The sequence below is a fragment of the Hyperolius riggenbachi genome, chromosome 6, assembly GCF_040937935.1.
Source record: "Hyperolius riggenbachi isolate aHypRig1 chromosome 6, aHypRig1.pri, whole genome shotgun sequence".
Lineage (NCBI taxonomy): Eukaryota > Metazoa > Chordata > Amphibia > Anura > Hyperoliidae > Hyperolius > Hyperolius riggenbachi.
Genome location: NC_090651.1, coordinates 299992321 through 300007121, shown reverse-complemented (window position 1 = coordinate 300007121; position 14801 = coordinate 299992321). Strand labels below are relative to the sequence as shown.

The 14801-nt window shown below is 42.7% G+C and overlaps 1 protein-coding gene across 8 annotated transcripts in view; it reads left to right on the top strand.

Annotated features, from left to right (window-relative positions):
* Positions 1-14801, top strand: part of FLT3LG (fms related receptor tyrosine kinase 3 ligand) — a 236730-nt gene that overhangs the window by 153689 nt on the left and 68240 nt on the right. For all 8 annotated transcript variants that reach the window (XM_068242917.1, XM_068242914.1, XM_068242913.1 and 5 more), the window contains 2 exons: positions 3076-3231; positions 10091-10226. In XM_068242917.1, coding sequence (XP_068099018.1) covers positions 3076-3231; positions 10091-10226 — 292 coding nt within the window. The remainder of the gene's footprint in view (positions 1-3075; positions 3232-10090; positions 10227-14801) is intronic.

The window sequence follows — 14801 nt, the reverse complement described above, 5'->3', positions numbered from 1 at the left end:
GGCATAGGTCGGAGACCCAGTATAGGTAGGTAGACATAGGTAGGAGTCCCAGTATAGGTAGGTAGGCATAGGTAGGTGCCTCCGTAGTTAGCTAGGCATAGGTAGAAGTTCCAGTATAGGTAGGTAGACATAGGTAGGTGCCTCAGTAGTTAGCTAGGCATAGGTAGGAGACCCAGTATAGGTAGGTAGGCATAGGTAGGAGTCCCAGTATAGGTAGGTAGGCATAGGTAGGTGCCTCAGTAGTTAGCTAGGCATAGGTAGGAGACCCAGTATAGGTAGGTAGGCATAGGTAGGAGTCCCAGTAGTTAGCTAGGCATAGGTCGGAGACCCAGTATAGGTAGGTAGGCATAGGTAGGAGTACCAGTATAGGTAGGTAGGCATAGGTAGGTGCCTCAGTAGTTAGCTAGGCATAGGTAGGAGTTCCAGTATAGGTAGGTAGACATAGGTAGGTTTTCACAAACACACAAAGATATCCTGCGCTCCGGATCAAAAGTCGCACGGTCAGAGATGGTTCCCCTTTCAAAGTTCCAACACTGCAGCGCTCCAGAATAGGGTGGCTAGCAAGACAACTGAAGAAAGATGGAGCGCGCCATAGTGCATTAAACGTTTTAAGGGTATTTTATTGACACATAAAAGTTATACTCACAAACATAGATGTTAAAAATCGCTTATCAGCGGACAGCCAGCCGCTTTCCTCAGTGGTGGAGAATGGCTGGATTCAGTAAGCGTGTGACGGTTTGACATCCCTGCTCTAGATACACCACTAACTATGCAAGCAGAAATAAGAGTCAATAGAAGATGGAGCAGTACTACATTACAGCCTGTATCTGAGCAAAATATAAAAAATAACTTGCAAAGAGATGAGGTGATTTTACACCCCCCAAAAGGCTGGTCCCTAGTCCTTCTTTTTGTAGGTCAGTCGTTCTCAGTCTTGGCAGTGAAGTCCATGGGTGGTGTCTTCATCCAGCTTTGTATTGGAAGAAGTGTACCTAATAGCCACCTTCACTGAACGAGCTTCATAAACTTTCAGGATATTATAAAAACAATGAATAATAATAATAAAGTATTTAATTTTAACCTGTCCATATGGAAGGCAGTACTGTGCTGTTTCTGTGACTAGAATCACATTTGGGGTAGTTAAAAAAAATAAAAATCAGCATATGGCACCATACGGGGATTGGATGGGGTTGTGGATGCTACTTATGCTTGATAGTTTGATTGCATGTCTAGTTAGGGAATAGCTGTGAGTAAGGACCTTGAAGTGTATGTAATAACTGCATTAAAGAGACACTGTAATATCAAAAAGTTCCCCTGGGGGGTACTCACCTCGGGAGGGGGAAGCCACAGGGTCCCAATGAGGCTTTCCACGCCGTCATCTGTCCCACGGGGGTCTCGCTACAGCCCTCCGAACAGCGGCCCGACAAATTTGTCAGCTTATTCAATATTTACCATTCCAGGCTCCAGCGGGGGCACTGTTGCGGCTTTCGGCTCCGAAGTAAACGGAAATACTTAATCTCAGTCGGGTACGCTCTACTGCGCAGCCGCCTGCGCCCCCGACGGCGATCGGGTATTTCCACCTATTTCGGAGCTGAGAGCCGCCACAGTGCCTGCGCAGGAGCCGGGAAGGTAAATATTTACATTGCCGCTGTTCGGAGGGCTACAGCGAGACCCCCGAGGGACGGAGGATGGCGTGGGAAGCCTCATTGGGACCCTGAGGCTTCCCCCTCCCGAGGTGAGTGCCCCCCAGGGGGACTTTTTGATGTTACAGGTTTTCTTTAAAGTGACACTGAAGCAAAAAAAACCCTTATGATATACAGGTAGTCCCCGGTTAACGAACGAGATAGGGACTGTAGGTTTGTTTTTAACCTGAATCTGTTCTTAAGTCGGAACAATGCGCTATCTCTGTCCCCTGTACCTCCTCTGTGCCCCCCTGTGCCTCCAGTATCCCCCTCTGTGTCACATCTGCCCTCTGTGCCTGCTTATACAAGTTTCTTTGAAATTTTTAAAATCGATTTTCTCAAAAACTACAAGTTCAGTTTGAAAAAACATTTTTGGGCTTGTTCCCATGGAACACTGAATCCATGCCGTTCGTATCGGCAGATCATTCGTAAGTCGGGCATTAGTAAGTCGGGGACTACCTGCAATGCATTGTATGTGTAGTACAGATAATTAAAAAGAGTCTCATATTTTTATTTTCATTTTCAGATGTATAGCTTTTTTTAATAACATTGCATTATTCTGTCGTATTTGCTATTACAAACCACATTCTGTATTTTAAACTATGAAACAGAGCAGAGCTAATGACCCTTTAAACTTTACTACAGTAAAATATTATCTAAAACTCTTTTTTATTTTTTCTTTGATGTATAAGTGCCTCAGAAAATAGGACTGTATCTGACCCCAGTTTGGTCGGAGAGCTCAGAGAACAGTTTCTTTGTTACTAATGTTTTATTTCATAGCTGTACTACACATAAAATTCATTATATCATAAGTTTATTTTCACTTCAGATTCCCTTTAAGCAGAATTACGTGCATAGTAAGTCTTATGTGTGGTGAGTAGAGCGTAATGCGTTGCAAGTAATGTATTGCATTCTGTACAACAGGAGGAAATGGCAGCGCTTCCAAATGCAAGCTGCACCCAAATTGACCAGCTGCATAGATGAGCAGAGCCCAATACACAGGCAGATTACACAACTTGCATTCAACTTTCAGCAAATGGAGGATGTTAGCTTCCAAAAACAGTTTGCAAACTGCTGCATTTCATTTCAGTTGCAGTCTGATTAGGAGTGCTGCCAATTTTTTGCTGTTAATGTATTGCATTCTGCTCTACTCATCGTGCTATAAAACTTTGTGCACATAATTCTGATTAACACAGCTTACTGCATACACCTCTTTGTCTGAAACGCTTTACGTGTCTTTTTGTGGATGTGAATACAGTTTGGATCTTTTTTTACTTTCCAGTGAGCTGCAGGCCTTCTTGTTACTTTTCGTTAGTGATAAGCATTAAAATGTTATGTTTACTCACATAAAGTGTATAAAACATGTACAGCAAATTTCTCTCCATTTCTCTTTTAGGATAATATCTACTGTTTAGAAATCTGGAAGCTATATAATATTCACACTATGTTAAAAAACAAAACTGCTGTTGCTGTAGCTGATTCTGGACTTCTTCGTTGCCATTTAGAGATTGTACTCAATGAGACGAAGTTCATTGAAAAGTGCCTATTTGTGGTATGTGAGTATTTCATGTTCATATTTACAGCAATTAGCCCCATACTATACATGCAGGACACATGCTACTGTATATACAATAATTATAATAATAATATTTTTTCTGTACAGAGGAGGTCATTGTTTTATAGCCCAGTCTTCCAGTTCCTCTTTGTTCCTTAGTTCATCCTGTTACATGTTTGTAGGCCTATATAAATATGTTTATGTGCTGTAATCCTTTTAAGAATAGGTGGGGCAAGATGATACATCAATTGTTAGTCTCAATCAATTTCCAACCAGGTGATGATATTATGCATAGTCTAAAAGACCTGTTGGAGGCGGCCTAAATATCTAGTAACAGCTATTTGCCAAAGCTATATGCCACGGACGTGAGCGCCTCTCTTAAGATTAGAGAGGAGCTCACATCCGTGGCATATAGCTTTTAAAGGCACTTTGTATTGACCTGAGGAAGCGGACCAGCACCTGTGAAACGCATTGTCGTACGTGAATAAAACATATACTTACCTTTGTGGTTTGTCCTTAAGGTAAGATCTACATACTCCTAGATATACATACCTGTTGCTAGATATTTAGGGTGCTTCCAACAGAGTTTTTAGACTAGCCTAACCCTTCGGGGGTCTTATATTGCAAACAACAGTGTTTCCAATAAACCCAAGGAGCGCGACCAAGCAGAGCCGGCCAAGCTGACCTGGAATACCGAGAGGGAATGTTTACTTTCCCGTAAGCCTGAATGGTAGTTGCAGATTTTTGCAACCAATTCTTGTGAGTATTATACTTACATTAATTATTGCATATTCTATCTTTGCACCACTGTGCTCCTGGTCTCTCTCATCTAGATACTTGGGTGATTACAACCACCAAGAATCACACCAGTCCATTGACTATATGCATGGCAGTTTTGGCTGGTATTGACCTGATAGTATGGCTATTATTGTTGCCTGGGTTGCAGATAGAGCTCCCATGGACTTCCTTGAAGATAAGTCATATCAACAAAGCATGGGCATTTGATCATGTGAGCTGGACGATAAGGAAAGCTCTGTGTTCCCACACAATCACGGATTGGCCAATACTACCTGAGTCAGTTGATATATATGGACAGCACTCAGCCTTCTTCAAAATCTGTCACCGTTCACCCCATGTGGGATTGAACTCACCCTTCTGGTGCGACCACTGTTAGATTGGTCTTATGACAGCTCTATGTGCATGCCCTCCGATCACAGCCCGTTCTCATAGCCTCCTTCCTCCTTGGCTTGCTGACATATGGAGAATCTCCAGAGTCTAAACCTCAGAAAATAAACGCTAACATATCGTAATCCAGTATAACACTAAAAACGTTATTATGTAAAAACATGTAGCAGACTGGTACAACAGCTCAGAGTTTTATGGGCTCTCCCCTGTTGCCTCCCGGGTACGGCAGCTGTTGGTTCCCGACCTCCTGGCTCTATGCTGTATGCTACACGTGCTGCATGCAGATAATCCTGTTCCTGAGTCGTCCATTAGGCCCCGTCTGACATGTTTCGTCACAACGTATGACTCATCAGAGGCGACACTACTTGAGCGTCAGTCTTTTAAACCTATAAAAAAAAGTAACTCATTGCAATCCTTTGTAGAAGAGTATTTATAAGTATATAAAAAAACATTCTTTGCAGTTATTTATTTAGAGTCATAGGTAAACAGTGCATTGAAGGACAAGAACAAGCGCCGCTTCAAGCAAATAATTGCCACTTGTTGTGACAGGGTATGTTGGCACGTCCGATGTAGATGGAGCTCATTCAGTTTGTTGCTAGTGATGATCATGCCAAGGAAAACTCATGGAGAAGTATGTGATCAGTTTGGTCAGGTGATAGATATGTAAGTCTCTGCAAAGCTACCAGCTGATCAAACAAGTCACATGCTTCTCTGTGAGTTCTCCTAGACATGACCAACACTATTTGTTGCTAATACCCAAACCCCAGGGAGCTCAGTTTTGCATCCCACAACCTCATTTTGCAAAATCAAGTTCCAGCATGTCTCAAACAATATTTCACTTTTGGCTGGTTAACCATGTTGAGGAGCTTTGCGGTGAATGTTGTTGTAGCTCAACTTCAGTTCACAGCTAAATCCTTCAACTTATCTTTTGTGCTTATGCCTCAATCATTCATTACATTTCAGGTGGTGATCTTTTTTTTTTTTATAACTGCCTCCAGCCAGTAGTGTTGTATCCACTTAGCTGTTTCTCTGTTAATCATTGTGAAACTGATGATCACCAGAGGTCTTGTGGTGCAACCATTTCCGTCTATCTAGAACAACATGGAAACAATGTACATTTTTCTTGCCATGTGATTAAAATCTAGCATTAGTACAGGGGACCCCCAATGATTGCAGCCTCCAGTTAACGTGTACCTAAACTGATGTGACATGATGAGATAAACGCAAGTACATATAGTACTAATCCTGCTAATAACTTTTCTGAAATCCCTTTCTGTTTTTCTACAATGCAAGTGTTAGAAACAAATGAGCCAGTCAAACAGCAAGTCAAATACAGTGTGCTGTAGAAGTAAATAGAAGGCAAACACTTTTACAGTTAGATGGAAAAGTATTCGGCCCCCTTGAAGTTTTCCACATTTTGTCATATTACTGCTACAAACATGAATCAATTTTATTGGAATTCCACATGAAAGACCAACACAAAGTGGTGCACACGTGAGAAGTGGAATGAAAATCATACATGATTCCAAACATTTTTTACAAATAAATAACTGCAAAGTGGGGTGTGCATAATTATTTGGCCCCCTTTGATCTGAGTGCAGTCAGTTGCCTATAGACATTGTCTGATGAGTGCTAATGACTAAATAGAGTGCACCTGTGTGTAATCTAATGTCAGTACAAATACAGCTGCTCTGTGAGGGCCTCAGATGTTGTCTAAGAGAATATTGGGAGCAACAACACTGTGAAGTCCAAAGAACACACAAGACAGGTCAGGGATACAGTTATTGAGAAATGTAAAGCAGGCTTAGGCTACAAAAAGATTTCCAAAGCCTTGAACATCCCACGGAGCACTGTTCAAGCGATCATTCAGAAATGGAAGGAGTATGGCACAACTGTAAACCTACCAAGACAAGGCCATCCACCTAAACTCACAGGCCGAACAAGGAGAGTGCTGATCAGAAATGCAGTCAAGAGGCCCATAGTGACTCTGGATGAGCTGCAAAGATCTACAGCTCAGGTGGGAGACTCTGTCCATAGGACAACTATTAGTCATGCACTGTACAAAGTAGGCCTTTATGGAAGAGTGGCAAGAGGAAAGCCATTGTTAACAGAAAAGCATAAGAAGTCTTGTTTGCACAAGCCATGTGGGGGACACAGCAATCATGTGGAAGAAGGTGCTCTGGTCAGATGAGACCAACATGGAACTTTTTGGCCAAAATGCAAAACGCTATGTGTGGCGGAAAACTAACACTGCACATCACTCTGAACACACCATCCCCACTGTCAAATATGGTGGTGGCAGCATCATGCTCGGGGGGTGCATCTCTTCAACAGGGACAGGGAAGCTGGTCAGAGTTGATGGGAAGATGGATGGAGCCAAATACAGGGCAAACTCGGAAGAAAACCTCTTGGAGACTGCAAAAGACTTGAGACTAGGGTGGAGGTTCACCTTCCAGCAGGACAAAGACCCTAAACATAAAGCCAGGGCAACAATGGAATGGTTTAAAACAAAACATATCTATGTGTTAGAGTGGCCCAGTCAAAGTCCAGATCTAAATCCAATCGAGAATCTGTGGCAAGATATGAAAACTGCTGTTCACAAACGCTGTCCATCTAATCTGACTGAGCTGGAGCTGTTTTGCGAAGAAGAATGGGCAAGGATTTCAGTCTCTAGATGTGCAAAGCTGGTAGAGACATACCCTAAAAGACTGGCAGCTGTAATTGCAGCAAAAGGTGGTTCTACAAAGTCAATACTCAGGGGGCCGAATAATTACGCACACCCCACTTTGCAGTTATTTATTTGTAAAAAATGTTTGGAATGATGTATGATTTTCGATCCACTTCTCACATGTACACCACTTTTTATTGGTCTTTCACATGGAATTCCAATAAAATTGATGCATGTTTGTGGCAGTAATGTGACAAAATGTGGAAAACTTCAAGGGGGCCGAATACTTTTGCAACCCACTGTATCTGGTTGACTAAAAACTGCTGATAGCATTTTAGTTCTGAAACGTTCAAAGAGTTATTACTTCTGTTTGCAGATGAATAAAGCTGATTTTACATCAGACTGGCATGACTGGATGGACAGGGATGGACAAACTTTGGGTGGCCCGGACCACATGCCGCGGAACGCGGGCCACATTCCTTAAATTATTCCCCTCCTTTCTCCCTCCCTCCCTGCAGAGTCGCGAGCGGGCAGTAACGGGGGAGCTTAAAACTAACCTGATCGCTACTTCCTGTGTCGCTTCCCCATGACAACCGGGCATCACAAGACGTCAGGACATGCCTGCTTATTACACGCTGGCTGCCAACGTGTACTACACTGGCACAAAAGCGACGTCATGCCATGTAACGCCCTGTAGCCATGGATGGCAGGTGAGCTCCCTCATTACTGCCTGCTTTCCACTCTTTAGGGTGGGAAGGAGAGTAATCCGGCCACCTGTCGGCGGGCCGGAGTTACAGCGCACCGGCCCGCGGGCCATAGTTTGCATAGCGCTGGTTTAGACTCTTAAAAATGCAGCCCTTAAAGTAAAACAAAAGACTCTGTTCTATGTTACTAATTTTGTATTTGCCATTTATAGTATACATATAACTAATTATCTCATAAGTTTATTTGTAGTTAAAGTTTGCTTGTAATGATTTGTTGATGTAGATTTGTAGATTCTACTCAGCCTATTGTTATTGCAGTTCCTGCAGTGAACTGCAAACAGACACCTTCAGCCCACCCTCCCTCCACCCCTTTCCATTAGATAGAATGGACCACTCCTTAAAGGGACACTTAAGTCAAACAAAAAAAATGAGTTTTACTCACCTAGGGCTTCCAATAGACCCCTGAAGTTGTCCGATACCTTCGCCGTCTCCCTCCGATCCTCCTGGCCCCGCCGGCAGCCACTTCCTGTTTCGGTGACAGGAGCTGACAGGCTGGGGACGTGAGTGATTCTTCGCGTTCCCAGACACATTAGCACCCTCTATGCTGCTATATGGTATATGATATATGCTATAGCAGCATAGATGGCACTATTGTGGCCAGGAACGCGAAGAATCACTCGCGTCCCCAGCCTGTCAGCTCCTGTCACCGAAACAGGAAGTGGCTGCCGGTGGGGCCAGGAGGATCGGAGGGAGATGGCGAGGGCACCGGACAGCTTCAGGGGGCTATTGGAAGCCCCAGGTGAGTAAAACTCATTTTTTTTGTTTGACTTAAGTGTCCCTTTAAAGAGCCAAAATGTCACCCAAAGTTATCATAGAAGATTGGGCAGCATTTGTCCAATGTGTGCATGTAGCATAACACTGCATGTATTTCACCACTAGGCAAACTCATTCATGTGAATTGATCTATGTGTTGCGACTCAATTAAGCTAGTCTGTGCGCTTCTCGTGAACAGTGGCATAGCAATAGGGGATGCAGAGGTTGCAACCGTACCGGGGCCCTGGACCAGAGGGGCCCACTAACGGCCCTCCCTCAACCACAGTGTGAGCTCTTCAATGATGCTAAATCTATATATGCTTTCAGGGGCATAACTAAAAACCACTGGGCCCTTCCGAAAAACTTTGAATGAGGCCCCCATTTGTACAGAGAATAGAAAGCCTTTTCTCTCTCTGCCCAGATTCCTCCAGCATCCTTACAGTACACAGCACTTGGGGAGGGGTAGAAATGCTGGCGGTAGAGCACAAGACCCTGCTGAACACTGAATATGGACTGTCTACAAATCTTTGTCTACAAAACTTTTTATGATTCCTTATCAGTGGATGAGCAGATGCAGTGATTTGAACAATTGTGCAGAGAGCAGAAAGTTTTTTCTCTCCATGCCCTTAGTTGTCAGTCTCTCAGGACAGGGAAAAGAAATTTCTCCCCCATGAGGCCCCCTGTGGCTTCTTGCCCCCCCTGCGGTTGCATTCCTTTCAGGGTCTATTGTTACGCCCCTCCGTATGCTTGGAATAGTGGTAATTATTAACAAAATGTTCCCTTCTTCTACTTACACTTCTCATACTGTGGATGTTTTTGCCAGGTTGTGTTGTTTGAATTGTTATGTGTAGAATGCTTGGGGGAAGGGGGTCCAGTGACCTTCGCCTCACTGCCGCATGCATTTCCCACTCCCATGCCCACCTGCAGGATTTCTCAAGGGCTGCCCCCACCCTCTGGAATGCCCTTCCTCCGCCCATCAGACTTGCTCCCTCCTTCAACACATTCAAGCAAGCCCTCAAAACCCACCTCTTTAAGATGGCCTCCCCACCCCCTACCACACAGTAACTCTCTACTGAATATTTATTTCAAAGCCCCACCTAGTGTTTCCACCCCACCCCTTTAGATTGTAAGCCTTTGGCAGGGTCCTCCCTTCCCTAGTGTAATCTACAGGATAGTGTGCTCCTTTCCTATGTCAGCCTGTACTTGTTTTACTGGGCCTACCTAACCAGCCCATAATCGCATGATCATGCATTTTGTACAATTTGCCTTGTATAACTTTGTTCTATGTTGTATAACCTTGTTATGTCTGTCATCCTTGTATCATTGTATATATTTATTGTCCAGCACTGCGTAATATGTTGGCGCTTTATAAATACAATAAATAATAATGTAAAACTTGCACTGGGACTCAAAGTGCCTTAGTTATGCCACTCCTGGCGAAGAAGCATGTGACGTTACAATAATAAAGTCTCTGTATTTCCTTTAGGTACCAGATACTTGTAAAAGACACAAAAAATTGATTGTAGATGTATTAAACATGGAAAATGAAACTTTACAGAATCTTCAAGGCTCCATTAAAAACAAAGACTACCAGAGGTGCCTCAACATCACATGTGTTTCAGGTAAGTGACTGTCACACTTTATTAAGGAGGAGACGGAACATTTGAATAGTGGGTTCAAACCAGTAGTCAGAGGCGTTTTTTGTTTGTTTGTTTTTTTGTACAACTTATGTAAATGTATTTATGCAGTCTGAATACTCCTCCACTGGATCAATATTGGGGATTTAAATTGAACCTGAAGTGAGTGATATATGGATACAGCCATATATATTTCCATTTAAATCATACCAGTTTCCTGGCAGCCCTGCTGATCTCTTTGGCTTCAGTAGTGTCTGAATCACACCAGAAACAAGCATGCAGGTAATCTTATCAGATTGTTGTCAGAAACAGCTGATCCGCATGCTTGTTCAGGGTCTGTGGCTAAAAGTATTATGTCTAGTACACACCATGCAATTTACTGTCAGATAGATGGGTCGTATTGATTATTTCCAACAGGTCTGATTTCTGATCGGTTTTTTTTCTGATAGATTTTCCGATTACTGCTATACAAATTTGTTCAGAAAAACGATTGTAAATCTGATTGAACCTGTTGGAAATAATCGATTCAACCCATCTATCTGATGAGAAATTGCATGGTGTGTACCAGGCATTAGAGGTAGAGGATCTGCAGGAAATAAATATGGCTGCACCCTCTCACTTCAGGTCTCCTTTAAATGAGTTACATTCTTTGTAGAAATACATTTTATTCCTCATTGTATTTGTCATGATTTCCTTACATATAACCCAACAGAAACAAAGTCCATAAAACATTCTTGGACTGTTTGTTACGGAGTTATGTCCTTGAAAATCATGATGAATAACATGTTGTAATTTTTTAATGTAACTCACCAGATTATTCAGTTTGGAAAGTATTTGCCGTAGTCAAAGGGCCAGCCTGTAACATTCTCTGATGCTTGAATAATAGAACATGAAGTTTCCTGGTTCGGTCTCAAGGTGGCCATATTAAAGGGCACTATGATGAAAAACTTTAAAATTTAAAATACATATGTCCACATACACACACTTGTCCCAGATAAAACACCATCTGTTTTTTTTTACTTCCTGTGTAGCTGTCACTTACAATATGTATTAAAACATACAGTACAAATTTGTTGGGAAGTGGCAAGGGGGGACGTGGAGCATACGTGTCCAGTTAAATTGACTTAGATTATTAGCATAATATCAATACACTCAACACCATTTTATACTTAAAAAATCATTATCAAATTTTATCAATCCAAAAAACATAGACACGTTAAAAACACATGGGTTGGACACCCCGCTACAACCATCTATCACATGCACACCAACACCAGGCATACAACGGCCGTATATGAGATAGAGCTGGGATAAGATATAGAAAGAGGCCAAGGAGCTCAGAGGGTGGATGCGATGCAGATATAGGCTAGTCCAGGCATGGGCAAACCTGGCCCTCCAGCTGTTAAGGAACTACAAGTCCCAGAATGCATTGCAGGAGTCTTACAGCCACAGTCATGACTCATAAAAGCAAATGCATTGTGGGACTTGTAGTTCCTTAACAGCTGGAGGGCCAAGTTTGCTCATGCCTGGGCTAGTCCAAAACCAACTACTTAGGTCAGTCCACTGGCAGTACACCTATGTAGCAAGCATATAGGTTAGCAGATGAGCCATGCAAAATCATACTTTGTTGGAGTTGCAAAGCAAAAGTATTGTTAGTGAGCGTTATCAGGCAGAAAAAGTTGTGCGGCTATCACCGCTGTATCTACTATAGCTCAGCACAATCTCACCACATCGCTTTTAAAGATCAGATAAGCCTCAGTCAGGCAGCATGACAACATCTCACCACATCCAGATACAAAATAGCTGAGTGCTGATAGTCTCTGAATCTCTGGATCCCAGAAGTGCAGAATGGTGCACGGTAGTGCAAGGTTGGTGCCAAGCCAGTGATCATGGGCCCAAGCAGCGGTCACCTAATCGATTGAATAGGGCGCCTTGCATGTTTCCGGTGACAGAGTCCTTTTACGGGTCCCGGTCTGGCTGCAGTGTAGAGGTCAGAGCGGCGTGGCATCCCATGCGGGTGGGAAGCTCTGAACCTTTAAATGACAGGTTTTGGTTTTGTTCATCTCCTCATGGGGTTTTCTCAAAGTTTATTTTAATTGTTTCAGAAAGCATTACCTGAACAAAAACCTATACAAAAAGCCAGGGAGTCTCCCTGCTCCATTGCACACTATTCTGGGTGCTGGACTGTACCATTGCCATTCAAAGAGTGCTTTTGAAAATAAAAAAATGCTAAGTATTCCTCATGATGTGATGGACTAGTCCAAAACCTGTAGGTAAGAGGTTCAACGTTAGTAGATTATATTATCTACTGTGCGTAACATCTACATGACAAGTAAAAAAGTTGATTGTGCTCCTCTGTTCTGTTTCAATCTCACAGTAAGGCCTGGTGCACACCAAAACCCGCTAGCAGATCCACAAAATGCTAGCAGATTTTGAAACGCTTTTTCTTATTTTTCTGTAGCGTTTCACCTACCATTTTGCGGTTTTGGGAAGCGTTTTTGGTGTAGTAGATTACATATTATATATATTGTTACAGTAAAGCTGTTACTGAACAGCTTCTGTAACAAAAATGCCTGCAAAACCGCTCTGAACTGGCATTTTTCAGAGCGGTTTGCATTTTTCCTATCCTTAACAACGAGGCAGAAACGCATCCACAATCCAAAAAATGTCTCACCCCGGGAGTATGCGTTTCAGCAAAACGCCTCCATGTGTGACCCACCCCATTGAGATACATTGACCAAGCGTATCCGCAGCTGCAAGCGGCTGCAGAAACGCTCAAAAAGCCGCTCGGTGTGCACCAGCCCTTAAAGATGCTTTTCTGGGGCTATATTTTAGTATAGCAAGCCTCCCGGCCCCCGTGGGACTGCCGCCAACTGCCTGGCATACCCTCCCTCCCTCACACCCCCCCCCCCCCCCGGCACCCACAGCATCCCACACAAGCACCCACAGCGTCCTTGACACCAAGGATGTTGATACCATCAGGCAGATACATTTCCGAGGACATTGACGTGGGATTATCAATTAATCACTTCCTCTCCACATGAGAAGTGACTATGTCCCTGCAAAATCCCATATCTCCTTGCTCAAAACCCAGAGACACCCCCCCCCCCCACGCGCGCGCTCCCGTGATTATTACTGCCGGGAGATCAACACAGTTCCCATTCATTGATCTAAGTCCCCGTGTGAATGATCGCAGCTGTCTCTTAGACGGCACTGCCATTCACTAATACAGATACTTACACATCCACGCATTACTTCCTCTTTGTGTAGTAATACTACACATAGGGAAGTTATGCGCGTGGGCATCTTGTGGCCAAATAGTAAATAAATTATATACAATTAAAAAAATACATAAATAGTTACCTTAGGGACTGAATTTTTTATTTAATATGTATGTTAAGAGTGTATATTACTGTTATTTTATAAACTATGGGCTTGTATATAGTGACGGATGCAAAACTGAAAAAATGCACCTTTATTTCCAAATACAATATTGGAGCCATACATTGTACTAGGGAAAAATTTTAAACGTTGCAATAACCGGGACAAATTGGCAAATTAAATGTGTGGGTTTTAATTACGGTAGCATGTATTACTTTAAAACTATAATGGCCAAAACTTGAGAAATAATGAGTTTTTTCCATTTTTTTTTCCTATTTTTCCTGTTAAAACACATTTTTTTTTAGCAAAATGTAACCCCAAAAGAAAGCCTAATTGGTAATGAAAAAAACAAGATATGGATTGTTTGGTTGTGATAAGTAGTAATAAAGTTTTAGGCGAATGAATGGAAGGAGAGCTGACAGGCGAAAATTGCTCCGGTTTTTTAAGGGGAAAATCCCTTAGTGGTGAAGTGGTTTAAGATAAATTATTTATGGTTAATTAAGAACATTAAAGGATACATTTTTATTTCTATTTTAACTCTTTGTGGAAATGGTTAAAGGGGTCCATTAAGCTATCCTTTATCCTACTATTCTTCTTAACATACCTAGAAAATTTGGTGATTTTAGCATGTACGCTTTATTAACTCTAAAGTCAGCGCCATTGACTTCAATGCAAATAACAAAACTGTTTTGATGAAAATTCTTGCAATACTGCCAGCAATGTTCTCGCTCATCCCTAATGGTGGACTGTTTTTTGATAATAGAAGGATCAAACTACTAGCACCCATGTACGCTTACCAAAAATAAGTTATGCAAGTGAGTGATAAAGTTACATTTCACCTGTCTGTGTGCCAATGTCTGAGCAGTCTGTTCTACACAGTGTCCTGCCAGCCAGAGCAAACATGCTTTCTCAGCTGCGTGCTCCGCAGCACATGCCTTGGTTACTTGCTTGCATCACCCACTAGCTAACCCACGTGGATTGAAATGTATTGATGCCATCTAGACTGTACTGTGTTTTATTATTACTTGACTCTTATTGGGGTAAGGCTGCAGCAGTGGACAGTGGCCTAGCTAAGGAGCTCTGGCCCCAGTGCAAGTGTTACGTTGCCCCCCCCCCCCCCAACTACAGTGTCAGAGGTGCAAGAAGGGGATGGGGAACAGTTTGTTATTGATTACTACC